The sequence below is a fragment of the Onychomys torridus genome, chromosome 9, assembly GCF_903995425.1.
Source record: "Onychomys torridus chromosome 9, mOncTor1.1, whole genome shotgun sequence".
NCBI lineage: Eukaryota > Metazoa > Chordata > Mammalia > Rodentia > Cricetidae > Onychomys > Onychomys torridus.
Genome location: NC_050451.1, coordinates 1,043,932 through 1,061,216, shown reverse-complemented (window position 1 = coordinate 1,061,216; position 17,285 = coordinate 1,043,932). Strand labels below are relative to the sequence as shown.

Sequence of the window (17,285 nt, the reverse complement as noted above, 5' to 3'; positions counted from 1 at the left end):
GACAGAAATTCAGGAAAAAGGAAATGTACAACACCAAACCTGATCCTTGTATTTGGGATGAGAACCCATTTTGGTGGTGGCAAGGTAACTGAATTTAGGATGGTTTATGTCTTCTTGGATTGTACAAAGAAAAATTGAGCTATAACACACAGCTGAAGAACACTGTGTTGAGAGAAAGAAAAGGACCACAAGCTAACAGCAAAAGGAACATGTTAGCACTGGCAAAAAGTTAGCTAGAAAGTGATAACAGTCAAAAATACAAAGCCACTGCAATGCCTTGTTTGTTCTGAGTGTAAAATTTCTAAGGGTAGGATTAATAAACTGTAAAAGCTTCCAAAGTCAACCAATCGTCAACAAGCCAGGCAGGCTTGCTCACACCTGTAACTGTACTCCTGGGAAGCCGAGGAAGGCAGACTGGTGCGAATTCCAGGCTAGTCAGAGCCCACATGACACCCTGCCTCAAAAAGAAAAGAACATGGAACCCAGGCCCAATCAAGTAACTAGGACATTTTGTATTTGCCTTCGAAGCTTAGTAATTTGGGAATTACTATAACATGAGAAAGAACAGAACCAAGGTAATGCATTTTAGTTATTATCATAAAAGTAGTGTGTTATTTTACCTTCATATAGATAATTATCAGATGAATTGCTGGTTTTGGCGAACTTTCTCATATTTTCAGGTAGATCCTCAAGCTTCCTCTTCAAGACACTTTTGCTTCTAGGATCTTCTGAATCTGGGTCCCCAGCCACATTTTTTTTCGTACATTGAATTAAATTAATCAATTCTTTGACTCTATCCTTATCATAATCTAACGAATGAGATGACTTCTGCTGTACAGCTTCAGTAGTCTCACCCCTTGAGCTATTTCGTTTTCCAAATTTCACTTTTGAACCATTAATTTCTTCTTCTTGACCTTCATAATCTGAAAGTGGACTAAATTGTTGACGTTTTCGATTTTCTTCAAATAACTCTTTTAATTTAAAAATAGGTAACTGATACATTTCTGGCTGAAAAATGTAGGTATGTAAGCAGTCATCAATATGAGATTTATTTCTTGGTGCTGAATACAGGAATTTTTTATCATCTAATCGTGAATCGTATGAAAACATGAAAAACTCCCGCTTACCTGAACCAAAACCTCGCTTAAAAAATTCACTTACGTACTTCTCAACAACAGAATGAAAATTTATAGTGTTTATATCTTTGAATTCTTTTCGACACTGAATTAAAGCAAACTGTAAAAACTGAGTTATTTTTAATATATCTGATATGCTCTCATGTTTCTCCTGTGGTGCTGGATTCGTTATACCTTTCTGTGCTGCAAATAAACAAAAAGTAAACCATAGTAGCAATAGGGAAATCAATCAAACATAAACCATCATACTAGTCAAGTTTAACATTTGAACACAAATGTTGAGCCAGTGAGCATCTGCTTCTGATACACAAGTAATACAGCAAACTGACAAGCAGTACGCTCCTGCTTAAACTGGGCTTACAGTAACCCGAACAAATGAAAAGGCAAAGCAGACTTTTAATGGGGAAACCTCCTCACTAATCATCTTCACTTCCTTTTGCCCCCAAGTCAACACAAATGGTGGCAAGCAAATTGCAAAGAATGAAGAAAAAGAAAGATTTGAGATTCTAAGCAGTATCACTCTTGCAAATGACAACAATGTCACTCCATTTTTCACATACAGTAACAACACTAACTTTATATAAACTCATTTCCCCATAAGCACATATCTACATACTGAGAAGTCACAACTGAAAAATCCAGGCTTAATCCAAAAGCCCATTAGTGGCAATTCCTTAATATAATATTCACGTTTGTTGTTAGAAAAGGCCAACAACAAAATCTTCTCTAACAAATATTCCAAATTCTCATTAACTACGAATGGCCTAATGTTTAATATGGCATATGATACTTGAAAACCACTATAACTTGAATGCAAAAATGAATTCGAGAAAAATGTCTCATAAAACTCTAAGCTGTAGTACTAAGACAATTATAATAAAACTTCATCAATGAAAGCACTGAAAAAAGGGGAAACAAAACAACAAACCCTGAAGTTGCACAGTTAAGAGAAACTTCAAAGCCAGGAGTAATGCACACACAAACACAGGGAGGGGAACACATCCAAGTCATGTTTTATAGTGCTAATTCCACAGATTAGACTTAGAAAAATAGAACGTAAGTGTATTGAAAAGATTTCAGTAATATATACCAGCAATTATACTTCAACATTTAAAAACAAAAACAACTTACTGATAATTAGGCATCTAGGTTCTTGAAACAGAAACAAAGCATGTAGGATTTGAGACTTGACAGTCTGGTGTTCTAAAGAAAAGAAAAAAGAAAAAAATTCATTAGCAAGCAATTTTATTTATTTTTATTTATTTATTTATTTATTTATTTATTTATTTATTTATATTTATTTATTTATTTATTTATTATTTACTTATTTATTTATTATTTTTATTTATTTATTTATTTATTTATTTTGCTTGTAAAAATTAAAGCCAGACTACCTACCATATGGAGAAATCATCTGGTAAGGAGAAAGAAGAAAAAGGTATCCTCGGTCTCCTAATGGTTTTACAAGAACCTGCAGTTTGGGGAGACAGAGGAGGTATATTCACCATATTATTACTACTACTTTAAAGTAGACACAACACTTGGTACTAAGTATAAAGAAGTATACTTTTTTTTTAAAAAAAAAAAAAGAAAATAATGCAGCCAGTCGGTGGTAGCACACGCCTTTAATCCCAGCACTCAGGAGGCAGATCTCTGTGAGTTTGAGGCCAGCCAGGTCTACAGAGAGAGTTCCAAAACGGACACCAAAACTACACAGAGAAACCCTGTCTCGAAAAAAAAACAAAACAAAAAACCAAAAAACAAACTAACCATTAAGAAGATCTCAATCAAGTGAAAATTTATGTTCATAATATACTGAGGATGTTCTTGAAATAATTATAGTTAGCTGTGAAAAATAACTTGATGCTAAAATATACAGATTTCTAATATTTATCAGTGCAAAAGACATTCAAAGCATGCTGGACACTGTATATAAAGCATGCTTTGAAATAACGGCCTATGAAAACTCAAGATAGTGTTCAATGAAATCTTGTTAGACTCTAATCTTACAATTATATTGAGTATCATTTATATTACATAATTTTCCCTGCAAGGGATAACCTGAAGTCTCTCAACTATGTAGAGAAAGTAACACACAAAATAGCAGTAATTACAAAAGACAGAAAAATTCCCCCCAAGATTTAAAAAGCAGGAAAGATGGCTCAACAGTTAAGAGCATTTGCTTCTTTGGCAGAGGCCTACAGTTGGCTCCTAATACCTATACAGAGGCTCATGGTCTTTTGTAACTCCAGTTCCTGGGGTTCCAATGCAAGGGCCTCCATAAGCACATACAATGAATCTTAAGAAAAATTTATAGGGCAGTAAAAATGGAAAAGCATAGTTCATTTATAGTAGTAAAAGGCAGCCAAGGAAGATTTACAGAAGTATACTGAAGTTGTACTTTGAAGATTGGGCACAGTGACAACACCCAGAGGTTGCAGATAGGCAACATTCTAAGGAATGGTAAACTAAAAGGAACAGTCTGCAAGCATTATAGTACTCATTACTGGCTCCAGGGTAAGAACAGAGTAGGGAGAATGGGTAAATGTTTAGTAAACATCAAGATGCAATGATCAAATAGTGAAAGAAAAAACAAATTCCAATTTATCCAGGAACATCTTTAGTGTGCATACTCTTGTAACTACTTCCTTTGGTAACAACAAAACAGATCTGATGGCACTGTGTCAGAGGAAAAGAAAACAATCTAACATAAAGCATTTATTTTGGGACCTACTAAGATAGCTTCTGGATTAAAGGATGAAATGAACAGAAAAGGGTATTTGTATTATGAAAATTGAATTGCTATTAACAATAAAGATAAAACGAGACTGTACTAACAAAAAAACTATGAAAGCATAGCAGTATCACGTTTGGAGGTTTCAAAGTGTTTCCAGCTAGCCAGCCAGGGTAACTTCTCTTTAATTCACTCTATTAAAAAATAACTGCCAGCCAGGCAGTGGTGGCGCACGCCTGCAATCCCAGCACTCGGGAGGCAGAGGCAGGCGGATCTCTGTGAGTTCAAGGACAGCCTGGGCTACAGAGCTAGTCCAGGACAGGCTCCAAAGCTACAGAGAAACCCTGTCTCGAAAACCAAAATCTGTCACGTGCTCTAGCAACAGCTCTTTTAGACCAAGAGCTTCAGTAAGCTGGTTGGTAACATGAGCCAAAATTGGGAGCGGAGGTGGGAGTCTAGAAGATAAATAAGCCAGAAAGATCCCAATCTAGAGATTATTCATGAAACCTAGGGGATCCTTCCCTTAAAAAAAAAAAATTATACTCAGTGTAGGTCAGTTGCCAGGTCTGGAGTTAAGATAAAGGGAGCTCACGTCAGGAGTTAGATTTTTGATGTAAGGTTTATAAAAGTTACATATCGGGGTTGGGGATATAGCTCAGTGGTAGAGCACTTGCCTGGCAAGCGCAAGGCCCTGGATTCGATCCTCAGCTCCAAAAAAAAAAAGTTACATATACCCTAAAGTGGCCTTACCTTACCTCCTAGAAACCTCCTAGGCCAGGCTATATCATACTGCTAAGTGACATGTAGCATGAATTTTGAGATGTTGGCCTTATAATTACCATTAATCTTAGAGCCACAGACACAGATATCTCATAGTATACATGTAGACAATGTACCTGCAAAATTATTTCAAATCTAAATACTCTAATCTAAAATATTCCAAACATTATATGTCTTTCCTTAATATTTTGCTCAAGTCCCAGCTGTTTAAACAACATAATAAATCTGTGCTTACTGAGGAAAAGTATAGTTACCTGCCTTTAACATCACACTCACTCCAAATATAATACCACATTTCACAAATTTAATGGTTTAAAGACTATAAAGAACCACTGAATCAGATGAGTATGGTGGGGCAAGCCTTTAATACCAGCACTCGGGAGGCAGAAGCAGGAGGATCTCTGTGAGTTTTAGGCCAGTCTGGTTTACAGAACTAGTTCCAGGACAGCCAAGGCTACATACACAGAGAAACCTTATCTCTAAAAAATAAATAAAAATAAATGAGAGAAAGAAAGGAAGGAAGGAAGGAAGCAAGCAAGCAAGCAAGCAAGCAACAAGGAGAAAAGAAGAACCACTGTATACAGACAGACACCCATGGTGTATGAGCAGTCTATATTCAAAAACACTAAGACAACCAGAGGCCCTATCAGTCCTATCTGAAGCATAAGCCCAAAGAGAAACATTTCAGCCAAATCTTGAAAGCTCTATGCTTTTGTTGCCTCTAGTCAACTATACTTGACTACTGTGTTCCCCCTTTAAAACTCTATGTAATATAATCTGAACATTTTTCCTACTTTATTTCACTGGTTTGATCTTTCAGATAACATTACAGGTGCTGGACATGGTGGCACACACATACAATCTCAGTACCTGGGAGGCTGACTCAGAAGAATCAGAGTTCAAGACTATTGACTACATGAAGCCCTGTCTAAAACACCAAAACCCAAACCAAAAGTATAAACAATATGGAACAACAAATTAGAGAAGCTGGAAAGATGGTTCAGTAGTTAAAAGTGATAGTTGCTCTTCCAGAGGACCTAGGTTTGATTCCTGACACCCAAATGGTTGCTAACAACTATCAGTAAATCCAAACCTAGGGGATCTAACACCATCCTCTAGCCTCTACAGGCATCAGGCACTCATGTGGTACACCAACATATATGCAGGCAAAACACCATACACTAAAAATAGAAAGCAACTATTAGAAAGTACAAGATTAGCTTACAATCTTATATCACTGATCTGACAGAGAAAAACTATACTAAATGAGATTCAGTAGGAACAAGATTCAAACTCCCAAAGGCTTCAATACAGGCACAGAAAGTCACATAGTGTATGACTTTAAGAACAAGAAAACGCCCAGCATATATATATAAATGGCTGTGAGAGATTTGGAGAAAGAAAGCTGAGTGCTTAATTACTACAGGATTTATTACTGGGGTTATAAAAAAGTTACAGAATTAAATAATTCTGGTCAAAAATACTCATCTACTGCAAACTACTGAATTACTGCCTACTTAAAAATGACTCACATGCCAGGCGGTGGTGTCACACGCCTGTAATTCCAGCACTCAGGAGGCAGAGGCAGATGGATCTCTGTGAGTTCAAAGCCAGCCTGGTCTATAGAGCGAGATCCAGGACAGTGAAACCCTGTCCCAATCTGGCCCCCAGCCATCTCCAGCCAAAAGAAAAAACTGCAGAGGGTTAACAAAGAAGTCTGACATACTCCTCTTCCTGCTCATGAAGTTAAGACTACAGAAAATGAAGGAGAGGTATCAGAAAGAGAACTAGCAATCTCCAGAAATGAAGACAGAAATCCAGAACAAAAAAAAACAAAAACAAAAACATAGTAGATACATAAGAAATTGCTACCTAGATACCGCAGTGTGTTCTCTCCTCCCCCCCCCCCCCCCCCACACACACGGGACAGGACAGGGAAGAGGCGAGAAAGGGAGAAAATAAAAACTAAAAAGCAACCAGAAAGCCAGATCTGATGACACAGGCCTGTAATCTCAGATACTTGGGAGGCTGAGACAAGAGGATCACAAGTTCAAGGACAGCCTGAGAAACTTAAAACAGATCCTTTCTCAAAATATAAAAGAAAAAAGAAAGGGCTGGGAATTACAGCTTTGTGGGAGGTACTGGTCTAGCTTATGTGAAGCCCCAGATTCCATGTTCAGTTCTGTGGGAGTTAAGGGCAATCTACCAAAACTACATACTTAGATTAAGAGCTGACCTCTCACTCCTAACAGCAGCAAGTAAACACCTTGCAAGACAAGAATCTCTCACTTGTACCTATATTAAAACCTTCTCTTGGACCAGGTGAGGTGTATATGCCACTAGTCACAGCCTTTGGGTAGCGAGAAGCAGGAAGAGACCACCAAGGTTAGCTTAGTCTACATAATGAGTTCCAAGCCAGCCAGGGTTACATAGTAAGACCATGTCTCAAAACAATTGAAAAAAATTTTCTTAGTAAACTTCATTTTTTTTCACAATAAATAAAAACTGTCCCATTTCAACCATTATGGAATATATATTTATGAACAAAGGATACATACATGGGACTTAAATCTGAAAAAACATCAAACTAACATCTATTCACATTACAGTGCAATTAAGTTAGAAATAAGAAAGCAAAAGAAAAGCTAATGTTGTATATTTGAATCTGTAAATATGCTACTGGCAGACATGGATAGATGGCTCAGCAATTAGGAGCACCTGCTCTTGCAGAAGACTTGGGTTTGAATCCCAGGATCTATACAGAGATTCACAACCACCTGAAACTCGAGTTTCACAGGATCTGAAGTCCTTTTCTAGCATCCACAGGCATTAAGTATGTGCACAGTGTACATACATACATGCATGCAAACACACACATAAAATAAAAACACATTTTTCAGAAACAAATGCTAATATCTCTTCTCAACAAAACAAATTAACTGTTCAGAAGTCTTTGTCTCATTTAATATTCCATAAATATTTTTGACAATAATACAACATTTATAGTCACAATGTTTAATAAAAATGGGTCTACACAAAGTCTACTGTCATGGGTAAAAGGAAGAGTACCATATCTACTTTACATAGCAAACTCCAGGCCAGCCAAGACTACACAGCAAGAGCTTCTCTCCAAAGTAAAAAGTACTAATAGTAAAATACTATTAACTAAATGAGAGCACCCAACAGAGACCTTGTAGGACTTCCAGAGGCAAAAATAAACTGAAATATGGTAACTTATTATTTTTTTAAAATAAATTCTTTTTTTTTTTAAGCTGAGGATCGAACCCAGGACCTTGTGCTTGCCTAGCAAGCGCTTTACCAGTGAGCTAAATCCCCAACCCTAAATAAATTCTTTTTTTTTTCTTTTTAGAGTTATTTATTTATACATACAGTGTTCTGTCTGCATGTGTCCCTGCAGGCCAGGAGAGGGCACCAGATCTTATTACAGATAGTTGTGAGCCACTATGTGGTTGCTGGGATTTGAACTCAGGACCTCTGGAAGAACAGTCTGTGCTCTTAACCACTGAGCCATCTCTCCAGCCCAAAATATGGTAATTTATTAATATAGTATTTTCAAGGGATAATGGGAATATTTAAAACTTTTCACTCACAAGTTTTTCTTTCTCCAGTTTTTGCAGTAAACACTCCATGTTACTTCCAATTCTTGTCTTTTCGACAACTTCATAAAGGCTACAATACATCCCATTCTTTAAAACTGATACAAAGAAAAAATACACAGTAAAATATCAAATCAGGTCTGCTTCTTGCATATTTTAGTAAAATGAAATTACTTTACCTTCATTAGGACCCAAGTATGTGTCTTTATAAAGCAATGCAGGAGGAATTTTCTGTTTCAAATAATCAATACTCATAACTGTTTCAACATCTAACTTCTCAGGACTGAAAGAAAATATAAGAGTATGTTTGGCATACCTGCATTTTTAATTCTAGCAATGCTATCAGATACATTAAAATATACTTAATGAGGGTGGGGGCTGGAGATGCAGCTCAGTTGGTTCAGTGCTTACCTAGCACACAGAAGGCCCTGAGCTTAATCTCCAGTATCATATAAACCAGGTATGGTGGCTCATCCCTGTAATGCCAGCATTTGGGAGGTAGAGAAGGCAGGAGGAACCACAGGTTCAAGGTTATCCTCTGCTACACAGTGAATTTACAACCAGATGCTACATTAGCCTTTGCCTCAAGGTCAACAAAATAAAATATATCTGATGGGAAAAATGTATATATTTATTAATAGCTTAACCTTATTCTTAAGAGGACCTGATATAGGAAGCTCACGTATCTACACTCAGGTAAGTAGCAAATGGCAATTTCGCCAACCTTACATCCTTAATCAGAAGGTAATCCTTCATGCCAACTTTACTAATGAAAAGAATAAATAGTTGTCATTTACAGTTACAGTATGAGCCGGCATAGTTCTTCTTTTCTTTTGGAGATGCTGAGGATCAAACCCAAGTGTTGTACGGCAGGCAAGCATTCTACCACTGACCTATATCTTCAAGCATTACACTATTTTCTGCATATTAACAATCAACCTTTTTTAAACTAACTTTATTTATTTGGGCACCAGATCTCATTACAGATGGTTGTGAGCCACCATGTGGTTGCTGGGAATTGAACTCAGGACCCCTGGAAGAGCAGTCAGTGCTCTTAACCTCTGAGCCATCTCTCTAGCCCAAACAATCAAGTTTTAATTCTAATATGTTATATGAATTATAAACTATAAACTACACACACACACACACACCCCCACACACGCACACAAACTTACCACATCAAAGCTCTTTTCAACAAAGACATGTTTAACTACCACCAGGCTTCTTTGTTCTTTGCTATGGCTTGCATCACAGGTCTAGAACTCACAACGCAGCCAAGAGTACCTCTGAACTTGAGACCCTCTGCTTGAACCTCCCACGCACTGGGATTACAAGTATGTTCCACCATATGTGGCTAAAATTGGTCAACTTTTAAGTCTATTATATACAAACTGATAAATATATCTAAGTAGAATAAAATTTAAACTCATCTTTCAGACATACAACCACTCAGGATAGACTATCCATCTGACTAGTCTTCTTCAAAGCAGAGAACCAGAGCTTGTTCGCCAATTAACTTAATGAAGTTACAGAATCAACCACCACCAGAATGGAGGTGCATATCTATAATCCTATCACACATGAGGCTGAAGCAAGAAAGACTGCCTGGGATATATAGTGAATTCCAATCCAGAATAAGGTAATTTCAAACTAATTTTTTAAAAAGAAACAAACAAAAAACTAAAGAAGAAACTAAGTCTTAACTGTTAATTACTATTTTCTTTTTAATTTTCAAGTTGTCTACCAACATGAAATAAAGGGTTCTGTCATTATACTTTGTTCTCATTTATTCTCCTTCCCCATGATCCTCCCTCTGCCACTTCCCGCTATTTTATTTTAATGTAATATACTTACAGCTTGACAGGCAAAAAGGCACGAGTGGCCGACCTCAAAGAAATATAACATAGAAGCTTTCCTTTATTTAAAAGTTGTCCTTTCCACAAGGTGTAGTTAAATTTTTCTAAACAAAAGAAATAAGAGCCCAGTTGCTTGATAGCCCAGATGGTAAATATTTTCTAGAAATGAAAAGTATCTAGAAATAAGGTTAAAATACAAAATAAACATAGAAGTGACAGGTATCTTTTCCCTTTAACAAAAAACCATTCCAACTTCAAAGAACATCCAATCTGTCTAAGTGCCCTCATTAGAAGCAAAACAAACAATACAGTCACTGTCCCAAAGGAGACTATATTAAACCTGGTTAATGTCTCCTCTCTTATGTTTATTTATTTTTTTTTTGTGATAAAGAAACTTAAAAAGCAGTAGTTTTAAATTTTTTAATCAAAATTAAAAACCTCTGGTGAATATAATACTTTTAAAGTGTTCAATTTTAAAACCCATTTTTTTTTCCAATTCAAAGTGCTAGAAATTCTGGTCCACCTTCAGAAGCAGTAGCATCTTCTAAAAGGAGTCCTTATGTTTGAATGATCAAGTACTGATGCTACAACATTATAACAGGACCTCACTTGCTTTATTTCATATTTTTATTATGAAAATAAAACAAAACACTGAACTTATTAATCTTTCACTGTTTATATTTGCAACTTAGAAAAGTAAAAAAAATAAGACTCTTACCTATGTTTCTATCTGCATTAAAGCTGTTAGATCTACAAATAATTTTTTAAAAAGAAAGGAAAATTATTACTGATTGGAAACAACATGAAAGTTAACATTTAGGACCTTGACATACTGTCTGTGTTTTGTTGTTGCTGTTGTATTTTCCAGTGCTGGGGATGAAACCCATCACCTCACACATATACAGCAAGCAATTTAAACTCAACTAAAGCACCAACCTGTGAGTGCCATTCCCAATGGAACTATAAGAAGAGAACAAAATTCTTCCAAGTGAGAAAAACTTAATTCTTTACAAAATTTAGTAAACCTAAATCTTAGAAGTACTTACTGTTCTATTACTGTATTTGCCAAAATTTATGAGAGCTGTTTTATATTTCAAAAAGCATCCATTAGCAGACATAAGACTATTAATACTTCTGTCGACTATATCTTGAAAATAAGATATAGAAAAAAATAAGAAAAAACAGCCTCTCTATATATAAATATATTCTTTAGCCACTTAATAAATATATAACTTAATTATTTACTAGGCACAATTCTAGGTAACAGAATTCTAAGTATAAACACAACAGTCTCTTATTTCAAACAAATTACAATTTAATGATGAAGAAAGTTAATTATCAACAAGTACAATTTATTAGATGATGATGATTCCAAGAGCTACACAGAAAAGACCAGTACAAGAGTTAAAAAAACCAAACAAAACAAAACCAGAGAACAACGCCCAATGACAAGAAAGGCTAGAGGAGTCCTAAGAAATAGCTATGCAATAACTGGGGAAAAGCAAGACCAGCAAACGTGGGGTCCTGAGGCTAAAGTCCTCATCATGGCACACTCTGGACATTTCATCAGTGTTTGTTTGAGACAACCTGGGGATCAACAGAAGGGATTCAAAAAAGTAGGAAAAGAGCCAAGCACTCTCGAATATTCAAGAGGAAGAGGAAAGTGGACCTCTGTAAGTTTGAGACCAGTCTGGTCTATATAGCAAGTTCCAAGACAGCCATGGTTACATAGAGAGTTTGTATCAAAAGAAAGAAGATGCTGGGAAGCAGTGGCTCTCGCCTTTAATCCCAGCACTCAGGAGGCAAAGCCAGGTGGATCTCTGTGAGTTCGAGCCTGGTCTACAGAGCAACATCCAGGACAGGCACCAAAACTACACAGAAATACCCTGTCTCGGAAAAGCCAAAAAAAAGAAAAGAGACAGACAGACAGACAGACAGACACACACACACACACACACACACAGGGAGGGGAAGAAAGAAAATTAACAGTCACTATTTTCAGGGATATGACTCTCATTTATAAGTCCTTTAAAGATCATCTATGAAAAAATGCTATAGTAAATGTGTATGTCAGCATTCATATACATGAAGAGAAAGTGAGAAACACACTCATCTCTGTATTACATGAACTAGTACTTGTCGAGGTTTTGAGGGCTTTTTAATGCGGGGTGGAAAAAACAAAAACAAAAAAACAGAAGTGCTGTTATCAGTAGAGCTTGGCAGCTCCATACCAGCACTCAGGAGGCTGAGGCAAGATCTTCTCAATCTTAAACGTAAGCTATAGTAAACTCCAGGACAGCCTGGGCTCTATATCCAAAAAGAGTACTCCTTCTCAAGTACATTTGACTTTAAAAACAGACAGAGATCACCCTAGGGAGGAAAAAAAAGCATCCTTAAAAGATGTGTATCATGGGGTTGGGGATTTAGCTCAGTGGTAGAGTGCTTGCCTAGCAAGCACATGGCCCTGGGTTCGATCTTCAGCTCAAAAAAAAAAAGATATGTATCATTTAAGATATGTATTTTTGGGGGGACTGGAGAGAGATGGCTCAGCAGTTAAGAATGCTCAGCAGTTAAGAGCACTGACTGCTCTTCCATGTCATGAGTTCGATTCCCAGCACCCACATGGCAGCTAACATTTGTCTGTAACTACAAGATATGACACCCTCACACAGACATGCATACAGACAGAACACCAATGCACATAAAGATTAACAAATTATTAAAAAGATTTTTAAATAGTTAGAAAAGTTACTTTAAATATGTTTATGAACTCAAAAAGAAAATAATTATCACCTGACTCTTAAGACTAGGGATGTCTACGCATTCCACTAAATAGTTCACTGGTTTAGGACAGAGCTTTAGAGAAACTCATCTTTTTGTTGTTGTTGTTTTCGAGACAGGGTTTCTTTGTGTAGCTTTGGAGCCTATCCTGGACCTCACTCTGTAGACCAGGCTGGCCTCAAAAATCACAGAGATCCTCCTGCCTCTGCCTCCCAAATGCTGGGATTAAAGGCGTGCACCATCACCGTCTTGCTTTAGAAACTCAATTTTTAAGAGTTTCTAAACAAAATTAAACAAAATTTCTGTTTGGGAAAGGCAGGGACTCATGTAAAGAAGATGGCTTCATATTCACTGGACAGCCAAGGCTGACCTCTATGTCCCAAGTGCTTGGAGTACAAGCATATACCACAACAACAAGTTAAAATGTCAAAGTACATGTAAACCTTAAAAAAAAAAAAAAAAAAAAAAAAACACACCAGAAAAGATAAAAGAAAAAGCTCCACAATTTAGCTAGGTAAATAAAAGCAAATTTTAGTTCCTGTTTCCATAGTAATGGTCATCCTTCATACTTACCATGAACATGAAAAACATCTAGTTAATGTCAAAAAAGGTTGAAGAGAGCAATGGAAGCTTCTGAACTATTTCTCTGTGTCTCTGTGTCAAATTGTCTTACCTCAGTGAAGACACAAACTTTGGAGTTTGTATATCATCTTTGTAAGTAAAAGACACAACTGCATATGGACAAACATGTCTTGGTCTCCGTCTTAGTTCATCAAAGCCATACTCATAAAAATAATACTAAAAATAAGAAAGCACAAAATTAACATTTCAGAATAGGCAAGTAGTAGAGAAGATGTATTATTTTATTAAAAACATAAGCACCTTTAAGCAATTCTGGTGGCAAAGAAACTTCCTTGAGCTTATCCACTTAACAAAAACAAAAAAAATTGTACTTTCTATGTATTTTATGTACCAGATACAAGGTATCCCAGAAGTTTACTTCTGACAAAAGGAATGTGCAATTAACTTCCTAATGAAAATAAAATAAAATGGAGCCTAAACTAGGCCAGCCCAGAAAATGCAACTTGATTAAAAAGGTAAAAAACACTAAGAACAAACTTTCAACAAATATTAAGTATCATTTTTTGTGTTAGTGTAAAAGAAAACAAAATGAACTCAACTGCAAAGAATGAAGCAAAGAAAGTGTGCAAAAGAGGACTACAAAGCTTTCCCTCCCTCCCTCCCCATATATGACAGGCGTCATGCTGGAGTTTTCTGACTGCAGAAAACTGAGAATGCCTGAGCCTACAATCAAGTCCTTTTCCCTGGGAAATTACTGATTTCAATAATGTTATTTTTCTCAAAATACTTCCAAAACACTTTTTTTTAAAAAATATAAAGCTCTGGTTTATAAGTTCTAGGAAACCCAGTTACCTTTAAGTCTACCAATAACACTATTATCTCAAAGGAGTGAATTAAGGAAGCTCCTGATGCCTTTTGTGAATAATTTTGGTTAAAATCCCCTCCCAAAGACAATTCAACAAGGAGCCAACAAACTATTTTCCACAAATACCGCAGAAAAATTTTGTTACTATTTTATGTTTATGAGTATTTGCCTACATATGTCTATCTGGGCACCACTTGCCTGCCTGGTGTCTGAGGAAGCCAGAAGGCATCTGATCCCTTGGAACTGGAGTTACAGACAGTTGTGAACTGTCATGTGGTGCTGACAAACGAATTCAGATGCTCTCCAAAAGCAGCCAAGGAACTTAACTGATCTGTCATCTGTCCAGCCCCAACAAAAAGGTTCACTATATAATGGAAGAGGACAATGCCCACAACTAGACATCTTATGCTACCAAGTAAAACCCCAGGGCCAATAATGGGTTACATTTTCTTGAACAGTTGTCCAAACCACAAACCCATTCAAACATTACAGGCTATTATTGCCAAGGTTACTGGTTGTCCTGTACAACCTGACAATAAAGGCCTATTGCTGAATACATTATGTCACCAAACATGCAGAAATTGGGCTAGTGCCCAACTAAGGAGCTTCAACTCCTACCAACCAGTATTCATGGTGCTGGAAGGTACTATGCATGCTACTAGAAGAGGAAAATAATCATCAGTATTACTCAGCTATGAAATCCTTGACCTACAACAGCAATCTGCCTGCAACATATGCTAGTACAATAGTGGTACAAATGTCATTGGAGTAACCAAACATTTTTCTATTGGATTTAGGGCACACTCCATGAGCTGGAACCAAGAGACTAAGAACCTGACACTAAATAACCTACTACTACTAACTCTGCTAAGTGAACACAATAAAATGACTCCTAATGACATACTACTATACCTATAGATCAGTGCATCACTCAACCCTCACAAGAAAGGCTTCTCATAGATAGGGGTTAACAGAGACCCACAGCTGGACAACGTGTAGAGAGTGAGATACTTTGTAGCATTCAGTCCTAAATGGGATGTCTTTATCAAACTCCTTCCCACTCAAGGATCTATGCTAAGAGGCAGCACAAAGATTTTAAGAGCCAGAAATGGTAGATGACTCCAAGGAAACAGCATCACATAGCCAAAACAGGGCTGATACACATATGAACTCACATAGGTGATCTCTGTGAGTTCAAGGCCCGCCTGGTCTACAGAGTAAGTTCCAGGACAGGCACAAAGCTACAGAGAAACCCTGTCTCAAAAAAAAAAAAAAAAAAAAAAAAAAAAAACGATGTAATAAGGTGATGCTGGAGAAATGGCTCACAGTTAAAAGTGCTTGCTTGCTTGATCCTGAGGACCAGAGTTTGGATCCCAGTACACTCTTAAAAAGCTAGGTGAGCATCCCCTAACTCCAGCTCTTATCTGATCTGATCCTCTTTCCTTCCGCCTCCACGCTTACAAGTACAGGCACCTGTATGCACACACTGGGAGACAGACACACATAAATACAATAAGTCTGTCACATTAAAATGGATCCAAGTACATACCTGAGTAAGCTCATAGGCTCGGTAAGCCAAAAGGGATGTAATTCTACTGGCATTTTTAGACACATGACATTCATGCTTTGGTGTAGGATCCAAAGCATTTTTACTTAACATAGGTTCCAAGCTTTTTACACTCAGAGGATCATAAACACTCTTTATTTTACCCTAAAATAAAGAAAATATTTTAAGTATCCTTTTAACATCATTTTTACTATATGCTATCATAATAAGAAAATACATGTGCTATTAAACTATTTACCTATATTTACTTATATTACCAACGCGTTACTTTTATTCCCCATTATTTTCTTCAGAAAACAGTTTAAGAGAGACACAGAGAGAGAGAGAGAGAGAGAGAGAGAGAGAATGAGAGACAGAGAGAGACAGAGACAGAGAGACAGAGAGAGAGTGTAAGAGGGAGAGACCAGTGAGACCGTTCAACAGGTAAAAACGATCTGAGTTTGATTTTCAGGAACACAAGATTGAAGGAAGAACTAACTCCCCCAACTCCCCAAGTCTTCCTCTCATCTTCACATGCATCATGTGGCATGTGCACCCACACCCACATACATTATATTAACAAACATAAAAAAGGTCGCAAAGCAATTAGTCTAAAGAGTCTAGAGTAACTTTATATACCACCAAATACAGACTTTTAATTAAAAAAAACTCCTAAAGTCATGAAAACACTTAAAACTGAAATCCAAGTTAATTGTTATCTTTGACATGTACAAATAAAAGTGAAAATTACCTTCATTATTTTAAAAATAACAACATCACCCACTGCCCCAGCTTCCAAAGGATTCGCCTGTAAGAGATCTGCGTATCTACACAGATATATACCTAACAGAAAAAGAAATATAATTTAAACAATTAGGTTTGTTTTTTTAATCAAAATATTTAACCAATAATAAAAACATGCGTGGCAGCTTTTTAAAAGCAATACTAGAGACAGTAGAGATAGCTGATGCTTAAACCAGAGTAAAATATGAAATTAATCACATTTTTCAAAATCACTTTGACCAGAATGAAACACTTTAAATAGTAATATTTGATCAATTTAGAAGTATGCAGAATCAAAAACAAAGAAATAAAATCAGCATTACATTTCAGAACTTAATACTAGTCTCCTTGTTTGAAAATATAAAAAACATACACATTTATTAGTGACTATAAGCAGATTACATAAGAGTAAAATCCCCAAACCAAAAAACTTTTTTTTTTTTTGGACAGGGTTTCTCTGTAGCTTTGGAGCCTGTCCTGGACTAGCTCTGTAGACCAGGCTGGCCTCAAACTCACAGAGATCCACCTGCCTTTGCCTCCCGAGTGCTGGGATTAAAGGCGTGCGCCACCACCGCCCCTACATTAAGAGTTTTAATGACAACTTC

General features: G+C 36.6%; 1 protein-coding gene across 4 annotated transcripts in view; it reads right to left on the bottom strand.

The window, feature by feature from the left end:
• The window catches only part of Tasor (transcription activation suppressor), a 56,437-nt gene that overhangs the window by 26,059 nt on the left and 13,093 nt on the right, over positions 1–17,285 (bottom strand). For all 4 annotated transcript variants that reach the window (XM_036198754.1, XM_036198751.1, XM_036198752.1 and 1 more), the window contains exons 5-14: positions 16,649–16,740; positions 15,901–16,062; positions 13,578–13,702; positions 10,842–10,873; positions 10,122–10,227; positions 8,447–8,550; positions 8,262–8,365; positions 2,535–2,607; positions 2,268–2,339; positions 621–1,319 (exon numbers count right to left, since the gene is read on the bottom strand). In XM_036198754.1, coding sequence (XP_036054647.1) covers positions 621–1,319; positions 2,268–2,339; positions 2,535–2,607; positions 8,262–8,365; positions 8,447–8,550; positions 10,122–10,227; positions 10,842–10,873; positions 13,578–13,702; positions 15,901–16,062; positions 16,649–16,740 — 1,569 coding nt within the window. The remainder of the gene's footprint in view (positions 1–620; positions 1,320–2,267; positions 2,340–2,534; positions 2,608–8,261; positions 8,366–8,446; positions 8,551–10,121; positions 10,228–10,841; positions 10,874–13,577; positions 13,703–15,900; positions 16,063–16,648; positions 16,741–17,285) is intronic.